The 24,128-nt window shown below is 43.1% G+C and overlaps 1 protein-coding gene across 2 annotated transcripts in view; it reads right to left on the bottom strand.

The window, feature by feature from the left end:
* GUF1 (GTP binding elongation factor GUF1) overlaps positions 1–24,128 on the bottom strand; it is a 328,054-nt gene that overhangs the window by 277,820 nt on the left and 26,106 nt on the right. For both annotated transcript variants that reach the window (XM_085642161.1, XM_085642162.1), the window contains exons 3-5: positions 13,956–14,067; positions 13,713–13,861; positions 6,709–6,789 (exon numbers count right to left, since the gene is read on the bottom strand). In XM_085642161.1, coding sequence (XP_085498287.1) covers positions 6,709–6,789; positions 13,713–13,861; positions 13,956–14,067 — 342 coding nt within the window. The remainder of the gene's footprint in view (positions 1–6,708; positions 6,790–13,712; positions 13,862–13,955; positions 14,068–24,128) is intronic.

The following is a 24,128-nucleotide window of genomic DNA, read 5'->3' as shown; positions in this document are numbered from 1 at the left end:
TGACCAGGTCACAAACTGAGAAATGGAAGGATGCTAGGGAAACGATTAGGGATATCCAACTAGCCAGCACAACACACGAATTAACTGAATGGGCCCGGGTGGGATTGAAGGACGATGACGGTTGCTGGCGAACTAAAGACTCGAACAAATGGTTGCTACCCGACTCATACTTGATCCCCATGCTGACCATGGCACACTCCCCCGCACACATAGGGTCTGCCCCCATGATCGAACTCATCTCCAAAGTCTGGCACAACGACAAAATCCCAGACTCAGCCAAACGTCTGGTCCAACAATGCCTGGTATGCCTCCAACACAACCCTGGGAAAGGAACTGCTGTACCCCGGGGAGGGTTTGGGGTTCCCAATCACCCCTTTGAAGTCCTACAAATGGACTATGTCCAGTTAGAAAGGTGCCAAGGTTTTAAGTACGTACTTGTCGTTGTGTGTGCCTTCAGCAAGTGGGTGGAAGCCTACCCAACCCACGACAACACCGCTATGACTACCGCAAAAGTACTACTGAAAGAATTCTTCCCCCGATACGGCCTTTGTCGAATTTTGTGGAGCGATAATGGCCCCCACTTTGTAGCCGAGGTTATCCAACTCATCTTAAAGGGGCTGGGTGTGAAACAGAAATTCCACGCTGTCTTCCATCCCCAATCTGCAGGCTTGGTTGAGCGACATAATGCCACATTGAAGCTTAAGATAGCAAAAATAGTTGCCACCACAGGACTGAAATGGCCAGACGCTCTCCCGCTAGCATTGCTATCAATGCGTTCCACCCCCACTAAACACCACTTAACCCCCTACGAGGTCGTTTTCAGGCGGCCTTTGGACTGCACCAAAACCAACATCCATCCACGATGTCCCGGACGTCCTCATGTCTGACTATTTGTATAACCTAACTAAAACGTTGTCTGTTATCCATCAGCAGGTGCTGCAAGCCATTCCCGATGTTTCCAGGGGCCCCGGGCACGACATCCAACCCGGCGACTTTGTCTTAGTGCGTAACTTCCAGTGCACCAAGAGTCTGGAGCCCCGGTGGACGGGCCCCCTGCAAGTCCTGATCACCACCCGAACAGCTCTTCGAGTGGAGGGGAAACGCAATTGGCTGCATGGACACCACTGCAAGAAGGTATCACCGACCCTGACGACTACGGACAACATCACCGCCCAAGAAGAACTTCTGGACAAAGACCGACCATCCCTGAACCGCCACCCAGATACGGAGACACTTGAGCTAGTGAAATATCCCGATCCCACCGTGCCATCCAAGGAAGGGTATAACTTGCGACGAAAGGAGAGAACTTCGGCTAAGCAGACCACAAACTAAGTGGAAATCTCAGAACGGTAGCCTAGTCACCTCAAAGGCCACCAGGAGAGAAACTAAACAAAGTCTGTGGTTCTGCCCGCTACCGAGTCTCTTGAAGGTGATGGAAGCGCCCGACATGAAGATGATGGAAGCAACCGGACGTCCGAAGATCCACTACAAAAACCCAAAGACTGACAGAATGCACAGCTCAAAGACTATTACACTTTTCATTACCCTTCTCTTTTGCCTTCTCCTCATGGTCACCTTTTGGATCATGGAGGAGAGCACACCCGCTCATAAGACATTGCTGACCACCGTTCAACCTACCACCATGAAAGAACACCATCTGATCTCACTTTCACCCCAACTCCGAGAAAGGCGTAAGGAGTTCTGGAATAACTCTTTTGTGCAGTTGCTCCACCAACACAATGTTGCCGCCAACACCACTAATTGCTGGATCTGTGGATTGCTACCACATGCCACTGGACACTCTATCCCTTTCATCCCTTCACCTTTTTCTGTCCATGGTTCCTGCCTCGCCTGGCTAATCCTCCTGCAGGAAAGCTACAGGGACAATGCCACTTCCGGCAAAACTGTGTCGCACTTCTACCATGGGTTCTGGCTGAACAAAACTGGAAGAACTTCTGCCCCCTTCTGCCCTCTGAGATCAAACACTTCCTTTCACATGGACATCCCTGCCAAAGAACGAGTTGAAATGCAAGTGTTCAACAACCCAGCCAGACCCACCTTCTCTTACCTCCGGAAACGGACGGCCGCCACCCTAACAGTGGCCCTATCCGTCATCAACATCACTGGATTTGTGTGCCTCGAAGGCCTGGGGGCGCAGCCGGTGGGCCACAGCTCCTGCCTCATCACCCGAACATTGGACTCAGTTGATCCACCCTCCTTTGTTGCCTCCCCGAATATGTACTTCGTCTGTGGTACTAAGGCCTACACCTGGCTTCCGAAAGGTTGGGGAGGCACCTGCTACATCGCCTTTGTCCTTCCTCCGACATATGTGGCTCCAGCAAACCATCACCGACAGAAACGTGCCAAAGACATTGTGCAAGCCGACTCCACCGGAGCACAGTTCATGGACGCAGTAAAAGGTCTTGTTCCACTCTGGGGTCCAATGGCAAACAGCCGTGCCATCCGCCACTTAACCCAGGCAGTCGAAACGGCGATGAACATTACGGCTGGCATCCTCGCCAACAACACCGCCGAGCTCCAGGCCGTCCGCATAGTGGCTCTTCAGAACCGCCTCGTTCTAGATGTGGTTCTGGCTGATCGTGGAGGAGCATGCCGCATCATTGGGTCCAGCTGTTGTACCTACGTACCGGATAACTCACCCTCAGTCTACAAAGCAATTGAACACCTCCACAGACTTTCCGCAGAGGTTCATCAGGAGCAAGAAGAATGGTCACTGGGGAGTTGGTTTTGGGACACTATTAGAAGTTGGGGATGGAGGCTGTTTTCATTTATCCTAATACCAATTGTGATACTATGTGGATGCTGCTTGGGGATTCAGTGTCTGCCACCTTTATGTTCGCTTTTTATGAACTGCATCTGCCCTAAGACTTTGAACTTTGAAACGGAATGAATGAAAGCTCTGTATGAGATGGAAGTTCGTAGTATTATGGGGATAGATCCGAACTAGACAAGCTGGCGAGACATGTTAAAAGGGAGGACTGTGGAAATTTAGCTTGCAAACTGAACATTATCTGCGCCATCTTGTCTCTCCCCAGCGTGACACACAGGAAAGCGCACGGCAGCCATTTTAGGCACCCTGGTCTCTCCCTGCTTAATGCCGATCGCCAGCGCGTCCCCCTGGCGCTTCAAGCATCCCCCGCGCGCCGGCCACCCCCGCTCTCTCATACACGGGCCATAAACCCTCTCCTTCTGCGCGACCCTGCCATGGAACCACATCCCACGCCTGACCGACATCCCATACATGGTCATGCATCTCTTTGATAACCCCCTTCCTCTGCGCCCCATTGTCCGAACCGATCCCAGGCCATCACCTAGCCCTGCGGATGCAGTTTATTGCCCCTACTGTAAGGGAAACACCCCACATCAAAGGGATTACAGTAGATCAAAGCCCCTACCCCCTGAGACCCGGCCGGTCGCACACACCCCCGGGAATTGGCGGAATGTCCAGCTGTGTGATAGCCATCTCCTACTGTGGATGGGGTGGGGACTTCCACTGTAGATATGTGTGGGAACGAGCTCGAAGTGGGGATTCCGAGGATGTTCTTTCATGTTCCAAGACAATCTCAAGAATGTGCCATGTATGATAACTCTGCAATAAAGTCATAAACCTGTGTATAAGAGGCCAGGCCTCAGAGATGCAGTTAGAGCACCTTGTGACGATGCCTTGCTGTCTGATCTGATGTGTTCTGCTCCGACGGAATAAAAACTTTGTTTCCTGCCTTCCAGTCTCTGGCGCCTGCCTCTTTCATTGGTAAATTATCGAATGGTATGAGAGGCGATTACCGCCGGGCAATACTTGAAGGGTTATCGACTGAAACTGCCGCTACCATTTAACACTAATGGCTCGCACTCCCTTGGCCCTACAAAACGTGATGATATCTTTTGAGAAGTTCATGTCGAGTATAGATTTAAAAGTTAATTGTAGCAAAACCTTCTCCATGAACTGTGGCACAAGATCTGGAAAGCAGACAAAAAGAATGTATATAAATAATGTTCCGCTGGAAAACACTTCTACTTTCCCTTATCTTGGTATTTTGTTCCATGAATCTGGGGTGTGGACAAGTGCTGTAAAGGCCATAACCCTTTTGTTCTTAAAAACAATAATGGCCTTAAAGAATTTTATTTAAAAGCTGGGCAAGAAACCGATAAGAGAAATTTTAACAATATATAACGCCACGTGTACATTAGTAGCTCTGTATGGCTCGGGTCTTTGGGGGTATTCCAACATAGATTCAATTCAAATAGCCGAGAATAAGTTTATGAGGGATGTCCTGACAGTACCACAAAGTGTTGCCACCTACATCTGTCATAATGAATTTGGACAACCTCATATATCAGACCTAATTAGAATACAACCCATCCTCTTGTGGCATAGGGTATGGATAACAAATGAGTGTGACATGAACCGGGCTATATTGCAGGATGTATTAAAATTGGAAAATGTGGGTAGATCTGATTGGCTAAATTATGTTAAACATTTCCTTATTGAAATTGGCTGCCAACTATATTTTGATGACCCACTTTCAATGGGTAATATATCCAGAAAAATGTTGAAAAAGCTATGTATGGAATACCTCGAGGAACAGAGAAGGCGAGAGGAAATGAAGAAAAAGACAGTAACCTCGCATCTCTTGTTGTTAACTGGCAATAAAGTACAGCCATACTTAACCCTGCCGATGTCAAATTATGATCGATTTCTTTTGACCCGTTTTAGATTAAATATTGTTATTAGACTCTTGTCCTTCCCAGAAATGAATTCATGGTTGCGAAATTTGCCTATGTGCCCGTGTGAGGACTCCTCGTCCCAATCTGACATCCATATTTTATTTTTCTGTAAATTTTATATTTCACCACGTAGGAAATTAATTATCCCACTCCTCAAAGAAATGAACTTAAATAAATGCCGCCCAGCTTTCTTAGAATTTCGGAGAATGGACACTGTTTTGACTGTCGCTGTAGTTTCAAGCTTTTTTAAAAATGTTTTTAAATTACGGAAAACAATGGGTAATGATGAAATATAATAGATTTGTTCTTTTTATATTTTCCCTGTGTAAATTGATGTTGTTGCTTTTATGGTTATTGTCTTTTAACCGAAAAAAGTACTTTTTGAATTTGAATTTTGCCTATGTTTTTTCATATGCTAAAAGTCTTTCCCACAGCGGGGCACAATTTGGAATTGGCTAAATATTCACTTGAACCACACATGTAACATAACTTAGTACCAGTATCTTTGTATTTCATTTTTTTTCCCTTGCTCTCTACTTTCCTTTGGTGTTGTGATGGCATTAACAGATCAAGTATTACCATTGCTGGTTCCCTTTCATACAGTTTGAATACATTTCTCAGACACTTCAATACTTCTAGGTACATCCACAGCAGCTTGTCAGCTCATTTCACTGCAAGACCAAAATTTCTCCTGTATTTTCTTTGATTTAACCTTCAACAATATCTGGTCTCTCAACACTTGGTCATACGATGTTCTTAAACTTACAAGTGGCAGCTAATGCTCTGAGTCCTGCCACAAATTGGTCGATAGATTCATCTTCTTGCTGGAACCCAGAATAAACTCTTAATCTCTCTAACACCACACTAATTTTCCTGCCATAATGCTCTTGTAAACTTTTTTTTCACTATTTTATATACATCCGCATCCCCTGGATTCTCCAGTGGTGGTAAATTCTTACATTCTCTTAATCCAATTGCTCCCAGTGTGTGTCTTAAAAAAGATAAAAATCTCTCTGGGGAGCATGTTCTTCTTCTAGGACTTACACATAAGCCTCAAATAAATCTAACCATAACTTCCATTGTATTGGTCAGTTCTGCTAAAAAACGGTGGAGGTTGGATTGGGGCCATGTGTTCACTTGAGATACTTAACTAACATTTTTCCACACAGTACTAAAATTAATAAGGCTAACAATTCTCACTAGTTCATACAGTGTGCGAATCAACGGTTATCTCCTTGGAAGATAAACAGGCTGCCAATATATAAGCTGAAGGTATGCAAATCACCAAAGATCCGCTTGCACACCTATATCTTATATAGTTAAGGTGTGCAGATCACCGTAGATCCATGGCGTTGCACGATCAGGCTTCCAACTGTCCACCCAAGAACTCCTCTTAACCTCCATTCTACATTCAATGTCGGCGCTTGCCAACCCCACATTCTACACTCCACAGTGGCAAATGCCAAACAAAAGCTACAACCAGGAAGGGACATTCCAAACAGAAGAGTATCATAACAAAGCAGTACAATTTGAAAATGCTCAATGACTCAGATTTGAATTTGAATTCTGGATGAGATTAGTTTAGTAGGAAAAATCATCAAACTATGCATGTTGCTGAATTTGTTCATATGACTAAAGTGAATAAAAAGTGAAAAATAGGTAAGAGCATTGAATATATAGGATGAGTGTTAGAGAAAATTTGTAATTTGACGCTCCATGTTTTATAACGCAGGAAGGAAATGATTAGTGTGGGTGTTTAAAAATTCCCTTTCTGCCTTACTGCTATATTGCATTTACTATAGTCTAAAAAAAAGTTTATTCTATCAAGATGTTAATGTTGATTGACTGATGGTGGATAAAAAAATACATATTCAAATATTTTGTTTTTTTCTATAGTATAATGCCATCTTACGAAAACACATGGGGGACCACAAACCAAAACATATGCAGGTCAAGACATACCTCATTTGCATCCACCACAAGAATGACACCTTGGCAAGCTGATAGCGACCTTGATACTTCATAATTGAAGTCTACATGGCCCTGAAATGATAAGCAGAATTTATAATAAACAAGATTTTTTTCTTTTACCCAAACTATTTCCTAGGAAGGTGGGAAACTTCTACATTCCAGACAACATTAAGCAAACTTTAATTATAATTAACTAGTTGAGCAACATGGAGCATAACTACTTATATTGAACTAAAACACAAATATTCTTCATCCAAATATGTTATGGCCAAATAGCATCTTCCAGCTGATGGCATTTTGAGCTGCACTACTATGATGCAATACTTGTGAGGGATGCAACAGAAGGTTTTTATACCTCTGCCCCAACGTCCACACCCCCCAAACCCCAACAACCCTCACTATAGGTCATCCATTTTTTAAATTCTCTTTGCCAGGATGATCTGTTGCTTAAAGAACATTACAGTTGATCTAACCAATGGGGCATGGCCATTTTGCTGATTTTGACGGGTTCTCAATGCAGTCCATTTCATCTACGAAGAGCAACATGAAACTGTAAAGCTATTGTTTTGGTTGACGCTGGAAAAGGCTGCTTATTAGGCTAAAATGCATAACGCAGTCCTTTATCTAAAAAGAAAAAAAATCAAAGGGTGACACAAGACAAACGTTGGACAGCAGGTGATCTTCTGGGTGGCTTTCTGCACCTAGGAGATTTGAAAAATGAGTGCATATTGCTTATTTGGTAAGGCAGTGGAGGCAACGCCTCTTGTGAACAACTATATGAGTGTTTGTGAAGGCATCATGGAGGATATGTCGGTTATGGATAAATAGCTACCTATAAGAAGGTAATGCCCCCACTTGCTTTATCTTTTTGTTAACCTTTCAGTCTTGATGCCTGTGGCATATAGCACATTTGGAACTCACCACACATGTTGTGCCTCAAACCCTTCACCCAGTAGCACACTACAGAATACTGGTCTCTTGGTTCTATTAAGCTATCAACGAGCATGTGACTGTCTCATTGCAACCCCTAAGGCATGCCTGGAAATTGGAATTGCAACTTGCCTTGAATGAGAAGGAAAATCTGAATATTAGTATCTTCCCCTTACAAGGTCACGTGTAATGCCCAAATTAAGTTTATCTATTTTAATTTCCCAAGGACTGACACCCCAAAACTTCCACTTTTCTGCTGTACCCCCTTAGGGGTCTCACACACACACTATGGAGCTGCAATATATTGCAGACCTTCTGGGCCAGTGTGAGGACGTTAATCACTGAGATCATAGGCATGCCATCCCTGATAAATGTGGGAATATTCCATTGGGCAAGAAGAAGGCAAGACCAACCACCAGCTTCCTTAATCTGGCTCGGGTGTTAGCCAAGAGAGTAATTACAAGAAGATGGAAATTCTCAGATCGTCCATTATGAACCGTGTGGCTCACAGAACATCAAAGTTGTGCTGTTGCCAATGGCACAACATTGCGAAGGGAAGAAAAGCAAGGCCTCGGACCTGTCCCTATTGCGGGACGAACTGGTGTAAAAACACAAATTCAGTAAAAATTACAAGAGGCACCCTTGAATTATTGATTCTAGACTTCTACTTAATGTCCATAATTTGGGCTGTACAACTGTACCTCAGTCTCCCTCCTCTACTTTCTACCCCCCACATCCTGGCTCACCAATACCCCTTCTCTTTTGGAATTCATATATCGTTAAACAGTGCTCTGGGAAATAAACGTACTACATTCTTAGGCGCTTCGTGTTAGCCCCCCCCCCCTTCTATTAAGAAGTGGGTGGGATATTTGATGGTTGCTTTGGGTTATTGGTCTTATGAAGTCATAATGTATTACTTGACCTTATGATCATAAGATTTTATGCAATTGTATGTTGAAATCACCTCAAATAATTATGTCAACTAAACATTGTTGTCATTGTATGCAAAACAAATAGAAATGGTTTTAAAAACATATTGCATAAAGTTTTATTTGAAGACTCTGTGTGGAGATTGTGTGACTATAAACCTGTCTCAATGAAATACACAATTCACTAGGTTGCAGCTCCTCTCCTCCTTTGGGTTGGGACCTAGTGAAGATAAAGTAGGAATAGGCTAATTGTGCAGATTAAAAGAATGGGGAATTTTTAAACTCTTAAATCCTATGGAGCTAATAGAATGCAGAGGATGACTTATTACTTGGGACCCAGTCTTAGGTTGAATATTTTGATATTGTGTGATCACTTATACCAGTGCGATTGTAGGATGGAAACAGCTCAAATATGGGTTTTTGCAGTGGGAGGTCTTCTGCCTTTAAGTACATCATTGGGAAATTACAGTTGCGTAACAGTGGCCATTTAGAAGAGGTGAAATTTGGCAACCTCTTACACAAGTAATTGCTGTCCATTATAGAGCCTAGTAACCTTTTATCTTATTGTTTTTAAATGGCTCTCAACCCATCTCAGATGCCACTTTTAAACACTCTGTAGAGGAAACAACTGCGGAGGAGAGTGCTCATTTAGCACCCATTGTCCACAAATTTAACACACAAATTCCAAAATAATATCAGCTTCTTTGCAGATACCACTGTAACTGTGGTTACCACTGTACATACTATGTGGTTTTTAGATGTTCACGAACCATTAGAGTTGCAAGCCTTAACCAAAACTATACAAAATAACCAATTTTGACAAAAAGATTTGAATCATCATTTTGCTACAGTGTCCATTTGGTCTTTAAGAACATTAGAACATTATTGCATTAGTCATGTTTTACGCAAATAAGATTACCGCTCTCGTGGCAGGATTGCTGGTTCATTCTTTCATTATTTTGTTACATTGGTGAATTAAGTTTTGTAGAGCATTATGCAGTTTGAAGTGATTTGAATACAGTTTATACCTTAAATGTTTGTTATATACATAAATATTTTTAAAAGTGTTGTGTGCACATAGCCGGAGCATGACTTTTATACTTAATCGCTACTGTGATAGCTTACTTAAGCCTGGACTATTGAATCGCATAGATCCAGAGAGCAAAGGAGCCTTTAGTGATGCTCAATTTCTGCTGTGGACTTGGTCTTTTGAGTGCTTGTTACCAGGTTCCCCCTGTTTTAGAGAGATTATTGGTTACTCCCCCTGTATTAAATACTATCCACACATGAGGCAGCAGGCACTTCGGTCAAAGGGAATATTTGGTCTTAGTCAACGTCTGAAATGCCAGAAACCGGTCCTAGGAAGCTTGTTTCCGGTCCAGGGAAGACATGGCTTGGCAGTTCGGGCTGGACTGTTCCCATGAGGCACAGGGTCAGACTGATTTGCATATGGCCATGTCTGAACTGGGGTGGCAGAGTGGGCTAAAGAACGGTGATGGATTAAACCCAGATCAGTTGACTGGGGGGGGAGTGCTTGCAATGTTCAACACTCCGTCCATCATTTCCTTTGGTTTTTGCTTAGTCAACGTCTCACCAGGGCTATTTGGTTGTGCTTAAGTAGATACATTTCTTTCACAAACCATTTGTTAGCCATAGTGTTTTATTCGTGCTAGCTTGCAGGCAACAGGACAAAGTCTAACGGATACTTTAAATCCCAAGACGAGAACATTTGTTTGTAACCAGTTTTGTGGACATTTAGAGAGTGCCATAGCAATCAGAACACTCAACTGGCCTCTTGGCAATGAGGACAATCTATTTGCTGAGTATTTCTTGGATTCAATATCAAAAAGGAAATGGTCTGGTTGGGAGATGGGCAGGCAGTCAGAGACTGCAAGGCTCTATACTGAAAAAAGATGCAACTTTGTTGTTCTTATCAGGAGTGGGTGGGTGGCTAAATATATAAAGTCATGGCTGTCCATATTTTCAACTGGACATTGGGGAAACCATAAATTTAGATAGATCAGAGAAGGGAACATTTAGACACTGTCAATACATGCTGATCTAGGTCCAGAATGCTTTTTAAAAATTGTAATAAACTATTGAATAGATGAAGGTAAAATACCAAAATATTCAAGGGGCAGATGCTTGAAGGATTCATAGTGAGGGCAATATATCTCTTTACATAAGATAATCTGGAAAATGGCTGGGATAACTTCTCCATGACCATGGCATCCATTTTAGAGCAGGAAACTGTAGCGATAGGAAGATATCATAAAGATGCGATTCCAAGGATTTAGTTACCCACGTTTCAGCTACTGACAAGAGGGGTGTAGACTTTAATAGTGCATGTGTGGGTACCGATTTGGTGCATAGATATGCACACTTAGGGAAAGAGGTGTGTCCTATGCTCCAGGTTATGGGTGAGCCCTAGTGGTGGCAGGGGTATCATTCAATCAGGATTTCTAGAGAGCAGCTAATCACCCGATAGGGCATCCAGGCGCGTGCATGTCCCTGTAGCTCATTCGATCAGCCAGGTCTTGAGGGCCCTTCGGAATTCTGGGAGTGAGGTGAAGGTCTGGAGTTGCGTGGGGAGGCTGATCCAGGTCTTTGCTCCGATATGAGAGAAGTAGCGTGCTCCACTTCTGCTCCGGTAGATGTTGGGAGTATGAAAAAGAGACAGGGAGGCAGAGCATAGTTTTCTCGACAGTTGGTGGAAGTTCAGGTAGTGGTTAATGTAGGTGGGACCTTGGTTGAGTTGTGCCTTGTGTGTGTGGGTCAGCAACTTGAATTGGCAACTCATCTGTCTGGAGAGCCAGTGGAGTGGCTGAGGTGGGGTGTGATGCAGGGGAGGATGAGTCTGGCTGTGGCATTCTGAATGGTCTCAAGACTCTGTAGGAGGTGTGCAGTGATTCCTATGTAGAGAGATTTCAAATCCAGTTGTCTGGTGATGAGGGCCTTTGTCACGATGCATCTAGTGTGCAGGAGTAGCAATTTGAAGACCTTATGTAGCATGCGCAGGGTGAAGAAGCAAGTGGCGGATCTGTAATTTCATGGTGAGATTGTTCTCGATAAGGATTCTAAGATTTCTGGCATGCAGGAGGGTGTGGGTCCGGGTCCTAGGTATGAAGGCCACAAGGAGTCGTTCCATGGGTTGCTGTTGTTGCCAGAGATCAGTACTTCCGTCTTCTCCATGTTCAGTTGCAGGCAGCTGTTCTTCATCCAGTCAGTGACACTAGTCATGCAACTGTGGAAGCTGGTCCTGGTGGTGCTTGGGTCGTCGGTAAGTGAGAGAAGGAATTGGGTGTTGTCAGCGTAGGAGATTATATTGATGCCGTGAGATCTGAGGGTGTTGGCTAGCAGGGTCATATATGCATTGAAGAGCGTGGGGTTGAGGGATGAGCCCTGAAGGACACCGCAGGCAATCTCCTTGGGTTGGGAGGTGAAAGAGGAGGATCCTCTGTGTTCCACAGGGGATCCATTTGAGCACGTGTTTTTGTACGCTGATGTGGTAGAGTCTTTTGATCAGTGTGTGGTGGTATATGGTGTTGAAGGCTGCCGAGAGGTAAAGGAAGAGCAGCGCTATTGTTTCTCCTCAGTCAAGGAAGGTTCGGATGCCAAAGGTGGTCTTGGTGCTATGATTGCTGGGGAAGCTGGGCTGAAGGCATCAAGTAGCTGGTTCTGTTCCAGGTATGTTGTGTGTTGCTTGTTGATGATCTTTTCTAATACCTTGGCTGGGAATGAGAGCAGGAAGATTGTGTGGTAGTTCTTGAGTTCATTGAGGTTGGCAGAGGATTTTTTGAGTAGTGGTGTGACTTGGGCGTGTTTCCAGGCATCAGGAAATGATGCAGTGGTGATTGAGATGTTGAGCAAGGTGGTAAGTTCCTGGCCGATTCTTTGGTTTCCGAAATTAAAGATGTGGTGAGGGCATGGGTCTATGGAAGCTCCTGAGCAGATGGATTTCATGATAGTGGTGGTGTCCTAAGTAGAGAGGAGCTTCCAGGTGGTGAGACTGAGATTCGCAGGAGTGGTGAATCTATTGAGTATGTCTGTAGGTATCAGACAACCTATCCTTCACAAGGTGGGTTGGGCCAGTCGAGTGGGAAATTCTACATCTATTTGTAAGAACAACAAGCATCTTTGGGGTTTTCAAGTACTTTTTGTGGGAAAGGAGACTGCAGAGTGAATTAGCTGGGGTGTTTGAAGGGGAGACAGACTAGTGCTGTAGAATACCAAGCTCCATTTAAGTCTTACTGCAATTAAACACACATCGGTCATCTTTTTGAGGGTTAGGGATTTGTTTTTTTAACCACAATTTCATAATTTTGAAATGTCACCAAATATCATTAATTTGTGATGCCAGCATAAAAAACACAATTTTAATAAGAGTTGTGAAAGTGTAAAAGTAGTATTTATCAAAAACTAAATTAACAGCGAAATTTGATATGCAGAACTTAATTTTCCACTACACCACAACTTCACAAATAACATTTTTAATGGTGTGATTTTTTTGTTTTTTAATTGATGGTATATAGAACTACTTGTTTCTGAGGTCACCTCTGAGAGCTGCTGGCATATATTGCAGTTTAGAATCACTCAATAACATTCTGAGGGATTGTCAATCTGCCACTACCGGTAGCTACATGAAATTACTGAAGAGGCACAATAATCTCTGGAAGAAGCCAGCAAAAGCAGTGACTGAACATAAATAGTGATTCAAAAGAAGTGTTACCTATATGGGATTATTCTAAGACATTGCTTGTCTGAATCTATAGTCAATTTCTTCAAGGAGAGACTATGTACTGAAAGAGCTTTGCTTTCACTCATGGAGAAAATCCCATCCACAGAGAGGGAAAACATTCACTGACTAGACATCTGCTTTGCCTTACTTCCAAGAAAAGATCAAGCCCCATCTCCCAATTGAGTTGCAATCTAGACACCAGGCCAGAGACCTTAACCCCAGTATAGAGATTAGCCTCAACTTTGTTTGGGTTCCAGGTCAAACCAAAACTAATTGGTTGTTTTATTCAATCCATTTATTACAAAAAGGCCTCACTTATAACCAATGCTGCCGAAATGTTGTGCTTCATCTTACCACATCATATAGAGCAACTGTACCTGTATACTCAGTTAACTTACTGGTGTATCGATCAGATTTAATAGGTACTTTTTTCCTTCATAACTGTACACGAGAGAGGCCGTTTGTGCCTTCACAGTGATCCCTCGTTCCCTCTCAACTTGTAGTTTATCCAGAACTTGTTTGTTGCCTTCCGTTTTCAGAATACTCCCTTAAATAATGAGTAATTTAACAATGAAAAGGTTGCATTTCAATTACATTTCAGCAGAGTACATAGTCACGAAATGAAATATGGTCATACTCACCAGTAATTTCAAGAAGCCTGTCTGCGAGGGTACTTTTCCCATGGTCCACATGAGCGATAATACTAAAATTTCTAATGTTTTCAACAGGGAATCCAGACATATCTACTTTCTCCTGAAATAGAGTTTTAAAAGTTTTAGATGCAGTTTTTAAAGGTAAATCTGTTGCTGAAAATGGAAATTCACTGCAGGTCAGCTTACAAGAATTGTGAGCTGTGGCACTTTGGCATGAACAAGTCCAGGTACTTAAGCAACATACTGCCCATGGGACGGTGCAACCACAGATGTCCAAAATAAGACTGATGGTACAGACATTTCAGAGACCCCACAGACAATAATGATATAACTGTTGTAGGTGTCATCCTGTGGGAGTGTGGTGCAGTATTACAAATCAACATTTCAAATTCTGGCAGTGGCTGACTTTTCCACTGCCAAAACCATCCACCAGAACACAGGATCTAGACTGGGATTGAGAACAAAGAGGTGGCAGAATGTGGTAATCAGGCTGTGGAAGGTACATAGGTATTCTTTGTCATTGGTCACCCACCCAATGGAACAAAGCAGTTACCTTTTTCAGCTATATGACACATCATCAATGCACAGAGAGGGACAAAGAGCAATGGGATGGGCCCGGGAGCAACTGATAAGTAGAGGAGGAAGAAGATAGTGAATAGAAAGCAGAAGAGCATGGGTGCTCTGATGTCTCCTGCAACAAGCAGCAGAGAAATCAAGGGCAGACATGCATTCCCAGTGAGTGCTGACACACAAAGGTAAAACGGGAATTGGAAAGGCGATTAGGTGTGGCATTGGCTGCTAGTGGCTGGCTTTTCAATGCTGCTTGTTTTGTCAGGGTGTGGAAATGTACCTTTTTAGGGGTACACTGGTGCAGGGTCACCCTTTTATCCACGGGTTCAAAGACCAACAAAATAGAGATCAGCACTGGAGTTGGGAATAAATAACAAGTTTATTAATCACTCATGAGTGGGACCACATCCACACAGCACTCTCAAGTGCTGCCTGAGGTAGTACACTAAAGTCACAGAACACATGGCTTTTATACAGGTTTTCTGCTGTGTAAGCATGCAAACAGAAATAGGAAGAACAAGCTTTTTTAAAAATACTTTTAGGCAAACAAGGGCAGATGAATAACCACTTGGTCAGCAAAGTGGGAGGGGGAGCAGGAGTGCTTATGGCAGCAGTAAATGGTTGACAGTTCACATCTGAGACCAGGTGCTCTGGCAGCTACAAACTCTCAGCACGTACATTGCTTTTAGCTGAGTCAGGAAGTCAACTAAAATAGATAGCACAGGCAGAGTGAAAAGACGAAAGAATTAAATGGACACCACAGCCGAAATGGCTGTCGCTTATGCCAAGTAAAATATTACACGTTTTCCACAAAGGTTTTTCCAAAACTTTATTGCTGGGTAAGCTTTCGTGCCCTCACCAATATGTATAAAATAAATTGGCTAAAAAAGCTAAATTATTTTATTGCACTCAAAAAGCAGACATTACCCAGAGCAGCCCTAGCAATGAAAGGACATATATTGTGCGCTGATGTGCTCCTTGCAATATATCAGAATGTCATCACTCACAGTGAAGTTAACTAAAGGGGAGAGGATGTAGCCTTGCGGCTAGAGCGGTCGACCTCCAAGCTGGGGAACTGGGTTCGAGTCTCGGCAATGACGCTCACTTAATCTCCCCGTGCCTAACAAAAAACAAGCATTGGCATAGCCAATAGGTCTCGCCTTTGGGACCTTATAAGTATTTAATCATGCAGCACAATATCCTTGGTGCAACATCAACTGTTGCATGGCTAAACACTTATAATGTCCCAAAGGCGAGACCTATTGGCTATGCCAATGCTTGTTTTTTTTTTTACTTTAGGCGCACTGCACAGCATCATCGCACTGCATGATGGCCAACAGGTCACAAAGGCATAACATCTTGACCTTGCCAAATGCTTGTTTTTTTTCTCACCTTGCATGCTTTTACATTGTCTCTCCCATTCCTATTTTCCTTTCTCGAACCTCGCATGCATTAGCACTGGTGAAGTCAGAGTACAGAAGAACGAGCTTTACATGCGAGATGATTATGAACTTGGTATGATCACACTGCAGCGTGCAAGGGCTGGAGGCACCACATAAGGGCGCGCAAGGAGCAGTGTGCGGCGTTTGAGTGACAAGCCCAACTTTGTCCAATGGCAACCTGTCCCATGTGGAAGAAGGCAGGTACACGAAGTGCAGTGACTGTCATCGCTTACAACATAACTTGTAAGCCAGCAGGTGGTGGTACTGTAAATCGAGTCGCCACACAGTTGAGTATATATTGTGCTATTCAAGGCTTCAGCAGGAATTAAGATCAGATTTAAGACCTATACCAGGAGTTCCATGAATTACCCTTATGGGGAAAGCAAATGAATGGGGTATTGTACTCCATGATGGATACTTTTTACACCAGTATGGGGCAGCTAGAGCATCTACCTATAAGTGGCAGACAGGCCCAGATAGCCAGAAAGCCACAGACTAGGTGGGAAGATAATGTAAATAAGACAGGTTTGGCTTTAATATTCTCTCCCTCGTCCGATATCTGGTCATATACCCGACGAGGGTCAGAGGTTTTGTGACGTTTATCAGAGAATAGGTTTATAACGTGTACACATAGGGGGAAGCATATGGGGGAGGGAGATACATTTCAAATTACAACACGGATTGGACAAATCAGGCATGTCTTGGAAAATGATGGAACTAGCAAAGAACCAGATACATATTCTTGTATCCTTCCTTATGGAAAAATAATTAAAGGAAGCATAAAAATGCATTTAAAAAAAAGTTAATATTTCATTATATACGTAATCCTAGCTGCTATACCAGGAAGAGGGTGGGCAACAGAGGAAAACCATCTGCTGATGCAGCAACCAGTGAACTGGCAAACAGTGCAAAGGAACATTCTGGAAGTAGGAAAGCAAAAGTTGGTGAGGGAACATAAGTAACCCAAAGTGTGAGAAATGAAACAACCGAAGGACCTAAAGGGTATATAAATAAAAGGCGCAGTCGTCTTTTTACAAGGTTACCACTGAATTCAACAAGAAAACTTTTACGCGTCGACAAGTACATGGCAGAACAATATTTCAATCCATTTTCCTTTGTTACCAAACTCACAGAATAGTGTTTTGTTTAAAATATCCTTCACCTAGAAATGTCCAACCCTTTAGAAGAACGAACTTTTTTTAGGCCTTTTAGTGCTTGCAAGCAAAAATGAAAACTGCTTAGAGCGGAATTGCGAGTCTCTTTTCACTGTCCTTTTACGCACAACTGTTTTTGGCATCTGTTGAATTTCTTGCTTGGAATAACAAAAAATAACTCAAATAAAAGGAAATCTGATTTAAACAGTAATGTCAAAACTAAAAGATAGCACAAAGGAACGTGTTGATGTAACAATAAAGGTTTTAAACGAAGGGTAATAAAATTAAAAGAAAAAAGGTTCAGGTAAACAGTACAATAAAAGGGACTTTTTTCACCAGTGGTTTAATCTGTAAAGCAAGTTGTTTATGTCCCCGAGTGCCATCCAGTGATATAGCAAGAAATCCTTTGCTGAGAGTGGCATCATACTGCTTGGAAAAGAACACTGTTCTTTCTTGTGCCAATGCTATTTTCCGTCTTGCTTTTAAACTCGGTCTGTAATTTTAGAATGAGTCAGTGTGCTTTCAAAACTTCTTCCCATTTTCGTGCCACCTAAAGGCCCAGGGCCTATTTTAAGAAGTCAATTTGTGATAAAGAAGCTCCTTTGTGGCACAACCGGTGGGAAAGTGATGTTGAAATGCACCTATTCTCCAGCTTCTCAGTACACTGCAGTGTAATCAGTCTGTCAGTCCCGAACACGTCGCCCACTTTCACAATTCAAGAGCATTCGTGGTGTGTTACTTCACAAGAACGGTGCAGTGTGCACATAGAGGCCTAGGCCCACTTCCGGCAGTCTCTGGCCCACAGGAACGGTGCAGTGTGCACGTAAAGGCCTAGTCCCACTTCCGGCAGTCTCTGGCCCACAGGAACGGTGCAGTGTGCACATAAAGGCGCAGGCCCACTTCCAGCAGTCTCTGGCCCACAGGAACGGTGCAGTGTGCACATAAAGGCGTAGGCCTACTTCCAGCAGTCTCTGGCCCACAGGAACGGTGCAGTGTGCACATAAAGGCCTAGGCCTACGTTCGGCAGCCTCTGGCCCATAGGCTGCGTGCACTTGGTTTTGATGCCAGGGTTCAAGTGATGTCAGTATTATTAACTAAAGGTCCAAAGTTATTAGACTAGAGTATAAAATAAAGACTACAAACGGACAGATCATAAACATCTCAAAAGGAGCTATCAGCTGTGCGATCTGTTCCGGATTAAAAAAAAAAAAGAAGCAAGTCCAGCTTTGGAGATCAGCCCTTTACTGTACCCTAGGACGTCGACATGATTGTGCTGGCCCTAGGACGTCGACTACGGACACTGCTCCAATTTCTTCTGATGCGGCTAATACCGTTATCAAATAAAACCATCAGTACACATACCTGCTGACTTTTGCCCTACCTTGAGCTACATCATTGCACATTAGATTTCTCTTTCATTCGTCCTCTGACTTACATGCCAGAAGACACGCTGTGTTTTTACATTTTCTTGCCCTGAAGAAGCCCATGTTTGGGCGAAATGCGTTGGCTGGCTGTTTTTGAATGAAGTGCAACAGAAAATAAAAGAACAGAAAACACTGACACCCTCTCGACATCCTGCTTGCAGGACAATAGATCCTTATTTACAGAAAACTACATGCCAATGCTGTCATTTATTCACCAACCATGTACAAATTAAAGCCTTACAGGTTAGAAACCCTATAAACAATAACAAGATGCCTTCAGAACAGTTTCTATTCCTTAGCATTAACTGTCGCTCACTACCTAAGCATAGAACTGAAGTCTTCAATTTACTCTTGGACGAGGTTCCAGATGCTGTTTTTTTAACTGAAACATGGCTTCAAGACAGCTCTGGACCAGACTTAGCTATGGCACTCCCTGAAACTTATGCAATTGTTAGACTTGACCGAGAAAAACCACCAGGAGGAGGAATAGCAATCATTTTTAAAAAACGCTATAATTGCGAATTTACTAAACTCCCATGTGAGAGCTGTGAAGGCGCAATTTATAAACTTTCACTCACACCGAATTTTACTTTCTCGGGAGCACTCATTTATAGGCCACCGGGATCTGCCTCGAAATGGATATCTCATCTTGTAGAACTTCTTGGACCCCTAATTATGAAAATGGCTAACTTCACTATTCTAGGAGACATGAATTTACACTTGGAGAAAGATGATTGCCCAATAGTGAATGATTTCAAAACGGATCTTGCATCCCTCAACCTGACCTTAAAGAACTCTGGCCCTACACATAGAGCCGGTCATTTGTTGGATCCTATCCTCTCCAACCTAAACGTCATATCGAAACCCACGGCCATTCCTGTGCCTTGGTCTGACCACTTCCTGATTAAATTTTCCCTTCTTGTAAAAAACTATAATGGGATGAGAACACCTGGATTAAATCACTGCTAGAACAACGCACCTTCCAGGTTTTCTCCCAATCAGCAGGCTCTGACACTATGACCCTTAAACATGGAGTGCCGCAGGGCTCTATATTGAGCCCACTGCTTTTCAATGTTTACATGAGTCCATTGGCCAAAATGATAGAAGAGTCTGGCCTACTCATGTTCTCGTATGCTGATGATTCCCAGCTTATTTTCTCTCTATCATCTTCGGATCCAAATAACATCTCGTCATTAAAAATCGGCCTCACTAACATCGCAGACTGGATGAGAAAAAATGTTCTCAAACTTAATAGCGAGAAAACAGAGTTACTTGATTTGGGCAAAAACAAAGAACTCTGGGGACCCCAGCACTGGCCTGATGTGATGGGCACACCCCCGGTCCCAGTCAAATCAGCACGTAATCTCGGAGTCATCATTGACGAATCATTAAGTCTTAATCAGCAAGCTACTAAGACATCATCCACTTGCTTTGCGATTCTAAAGTGGCTGAAGAAAATCTGTTGGATGTTACCCAAAAACACCCAAAAATCGGTCATCAATGCTTTGATAACCTCCAGGCTCGATTACGCCAACGTGCTTTATCTAGGGGCCAACAAGGCCATAACCCGACGACTACAGACAGTGCAAAATGCCGCCGCAAGATTGCTGTGGAAAATTCCCATCTCCACACCTACCACCGAGTATATCCGCGAATTGCACTGGCTGAAAATCGAGAATCGGGTAAAATTTAAATCCTTATGTCTTATGCATAGGATCTCAATCAACAAGGCACCCAAATATCTTCAAAACCTTATTCAGCCCTACCGTCCATCCCGCACCCTTCGTTCAGCTACAGCCAACCAATTTGTGATCCCTAAAATCAGGCTGGCGAGAATGGGCGGCAAATCTTTTTCATACCTGGGACGCTCCCTCTGGAATACTCTTCCATTGATTCTTAGGCAGGAAACGAATCACCTGAAATTCAGGAAAGCCTTAAAAACCTGGCTGTTTAACATCTAAAAATCCTGATTTTCTCAATGCACGGAATCATCAGCGCCGGGAAACCCTTTGTTGGGTAGCTGTAGCGCTTTAGAAATGAAATAAATAAATAAATAAAATGCGAAATGTTTTTTGTTGATATATTACTCTATATTTGATTACGTTTGCTTTTATATTGCCTCTCATTCAAACCAATTGTCAAGAGTATATTTGTGATCTACAAGCAGCAGATCTCTTGAGGTGGGCAATATTGCATATTGCTAGTGACTAGTTCTGGTGGTGCAGTCTTCTATGACCCGGCTGCTTTCGATTTCTTTTTGTGCACTCCATGAGAGTGCATTTGTTTTCTAGCTCTCTTTCTCTTGCACTGCTTCCCCCAACAAAACACACTCTCTCCTGTTCCATGTCTCTCCCCCACTTCCTCTCTCCCTATTGTGTTGCTTTTCCGTTAAATGCCTGCCCCCATTCCACACACACTGTTGCTCTCTCTTCCACCACCCCAGCTTTACTTTTATAATTTCTAGTTAATCTTGCCCATGGCCTAAAGCTCACCCGATGCTCCCCTCACTCATTCCCAACTCCTTCCCCACACCTGCATTTTTGTTGCCTCGACCTCACAGTCTTAAAATTGCCTTCGTTTTTTAAACATTTAGTGGAGTGTCAGAACACTCCATTTTGCTGCCAGGTCACTAGACTTTAACAAATGCTCTTTTGCGCAAGTAAATTTCTTTTCTTTAGAAGCTGCTCCAAGTTGAGTCCACCATCTTGGATCAGTAAATATTTTTTTTTTTTTAAATGGTCACCACATCATTCAGTAGGTGCCAGTTACATGGTGAAATATGCACATGCTTACGTCATTAGGCATGTGTGCCCCTATTGAATGAGGTAGCTGCATAGAGCATATTTGTTCTTGCATGTCACTGTGCTTATTTTCTTACATTTTAATTTTTGTCAATGATGCACAGCATCGGAAAAAGCATAAGTCAACAGGTCATAAAGGAGAGACCTCTTGACTTTGCCAGTGTTCGTCTTATATTGTAAAAAGATTCCTGCCTCCAATGACTGAATTTCACAGCATTCTTTTATCCATTCTGGTGTGAGTTATGTTTAACAAACAAGACTGGTAACAACGCGGAATTTAAGACTGCTCGCGATGGAGACCGGGTCACAGACAGAAGCCAGATTCATCATGGTAGCGTGTTTTACCTTCTGATTTAGTCTCTGAAATAGAAGTCAAAAACCCTTAGTAAGGCAAGGCATCAGACTGACTGACTGACAATGGCTCCCATGAGGCCTGTCGTTTGGCAGGAGAGCTCTGGGTGACAGAAATTTTAAATTCACACGCAGGAAAGGCCCCTCACCAGACGGATATTTTTGGTATCTTTGTCCGGTTAAGATTTCTGCATTCGGTCTTAGTCACTTTTTGGGAGATTGGAATCCTCCAGCGATGCAAGACTGTAAGCTGTAGCAAAACATGGCTCCACAAGGAAGAATACCCTCTCCATGATGTCCAGCTGAAACAAATTTGCTGCTGCAGAATAGCTCTGAGAGGAAGCAACCTCAATCTTTGTCCCATCGGCAAAATGTTTCTAGGTCCCAGGTTTCTCAGGATGTTAGGAGGAGTACACTTTGACACAGCCCAATGTCCTAGATCTTCTAGAACTGCACTCGGATGTCAAGACTCACTTCAGCAGAAGCCACCAGCGGGATTCAGTTGGAACTGGTAAGCTAGGCAATTGCAGAAAGGGCCTTCTGCAATTTGCTGTGTCCCTCTAGAATGAACAGGAGTCAGTCTTATGACCGTTGGAGTCCACGTCTTTGCCCTGGATACAAGAGGGAGAGCAGATCCAGCCCTTCAGGGCTCTTCTCAGGTCTCATAAAGCAGATTCAGTCCCCTTCTGATCTTCCAGATGCCCAGTAGTGTTATGAGACGGCTACAGGAGATACCACATTCATAAATGTATGCCTAGCACCAGGCTGTGGGTGTGGAAGACTCATGGCCACTACTTAATTTATAAAGTAAAAGTTTCCAGGGGTAACCTTTACCCACTTTTATAGCATTTTCAGTGTGCCCTATAGCAAACAATTCCACAATGACCCTCTCTGTCTAAATCCAAGATGATGAAGCCCTTCTCCCCTTGTGCAGAGTCTGTGGTCTCCCAGGGAGTGACCAGGAAAATGAGCAACCCCTCCTCTGTGGCTATTTCAAACCAATGTGATTGGAGCTTGGCTGAATGGGGGAACAAAGAAGAGGTCTGTGCAGGTGTCATCTGACATCTGCTGTTACAGGGGCGGCCCCTTTAAAAGTTAATTAAGTTACTGGGCACTACTCAGATGGCCATCCTACCACAGGAACAGAAACACCTCCTCACACACAAGCCTTTGTCTCATGCCTAATTCAGGGTTAAGCAGATGGAGACAAATTAGATACCAGAGGCTTTAGGCAGTGAAAAGGTAACATTATAAAAGTACCTTTTTCATGGTATTTATTAGAAATCCAACTTCGCTGGATTTAAGAAACATTCCAAATAATCCAAGAAACTAACTCACTAGCTGTCTCCTAGTCAGAGATAACATTATTTAATTTAATATTGCATCCCAGTGCTTTCTTATGGAACAGCTGTGTGTTATAGGAAATGTAAAATATGAACACACAGTAGAAAATTTAAAAAACAAAGACATAGCGTAACAACAAACACCAGCAGAAAGCACACAGCTATATGTGGTTAAAGTACAGTGCAGGCCCATATCTTGTGCTGACAAGAGACAAGTGAAAAGTTCACCAGAGGACATAATGGAATGAATAACTTGAAAGGGTTGCAGTTAAAGGCCAACTCATGTTTAGAAAGCTTGAAAATATTTATGGTTCAAGTCTGTTAAGCATTGTTAGAAACTGCAATGAAGGATATGCATTGAATTAGGCTAAAGTCAAGGGTCACAGGTGACATCATGCATCTTGCGATTGACATGTATTAACCTGTAACTGAGAAAATGATCTACTTCTGAACTTTTGTAACCCTTATTATTAATCTGTGTATAAAGAATCTGTTTGTGATTATCAACTTGAGACCGGCTGCCTGACTGTGTGAGGAGGGTCAGTCTCCCTGTCGCGACAGTAAAGAGCCTTCTTTACATTGCCAAGGAGGATTTTGTCTTTTCTTCATTTTCTACTTTTTTGAGGCACCCTGCAACACTTGCTACAGTGAAAATAACGTTTGGGGCTTTTTCACTGTAAGGATACGTTTGACATTAAACTTCTACATACACTACTTTTAAATACCTGGTACACTGTGCAGTAAGGTCTATTTGGAAGGGACATATTAATATTTAAAAGGGAGTTTTAGACCTGTCAAAAGGGTTGACAGGTTGGAATGCAGTTCAAAAGCTGGTTTAGTGTAATCAGGCTACAATGATAGGGCCAAACCCCTGTTTTACACGGTCACTGAAATGGATGGCACAGTGGTTAAAGCAGACCAGTAGTGTCATTTAACTTACAGGCCCTAGCTACACTTTGCACCATATAAGGCAGGTGTCTCCAACTGGTCGATCACGAGCTACCAATAGCTAACAGACACCTTCAGAGTAGCTCTCAGCCTTGAATTAGTTTTTAAATCAGCAACGGGCCACTTTT

Source organism: Triturus cristatus, chromosome 2_2 (genome assembly GCF_964204655.1).
Source record: "Triturus cristatus chromosome 2_2, aTriCri1.1, whole genome shotgun sequence".
NCBI classification, from domain to species: Eukaryota; Metazoa; Chordata; class Amphibia; order Caudata; family Salamandridae; genus Triturus; species Triturus cristatus.
This window is presented reverse-complemented; position numbering and strand designations above follow the sequence as displayed.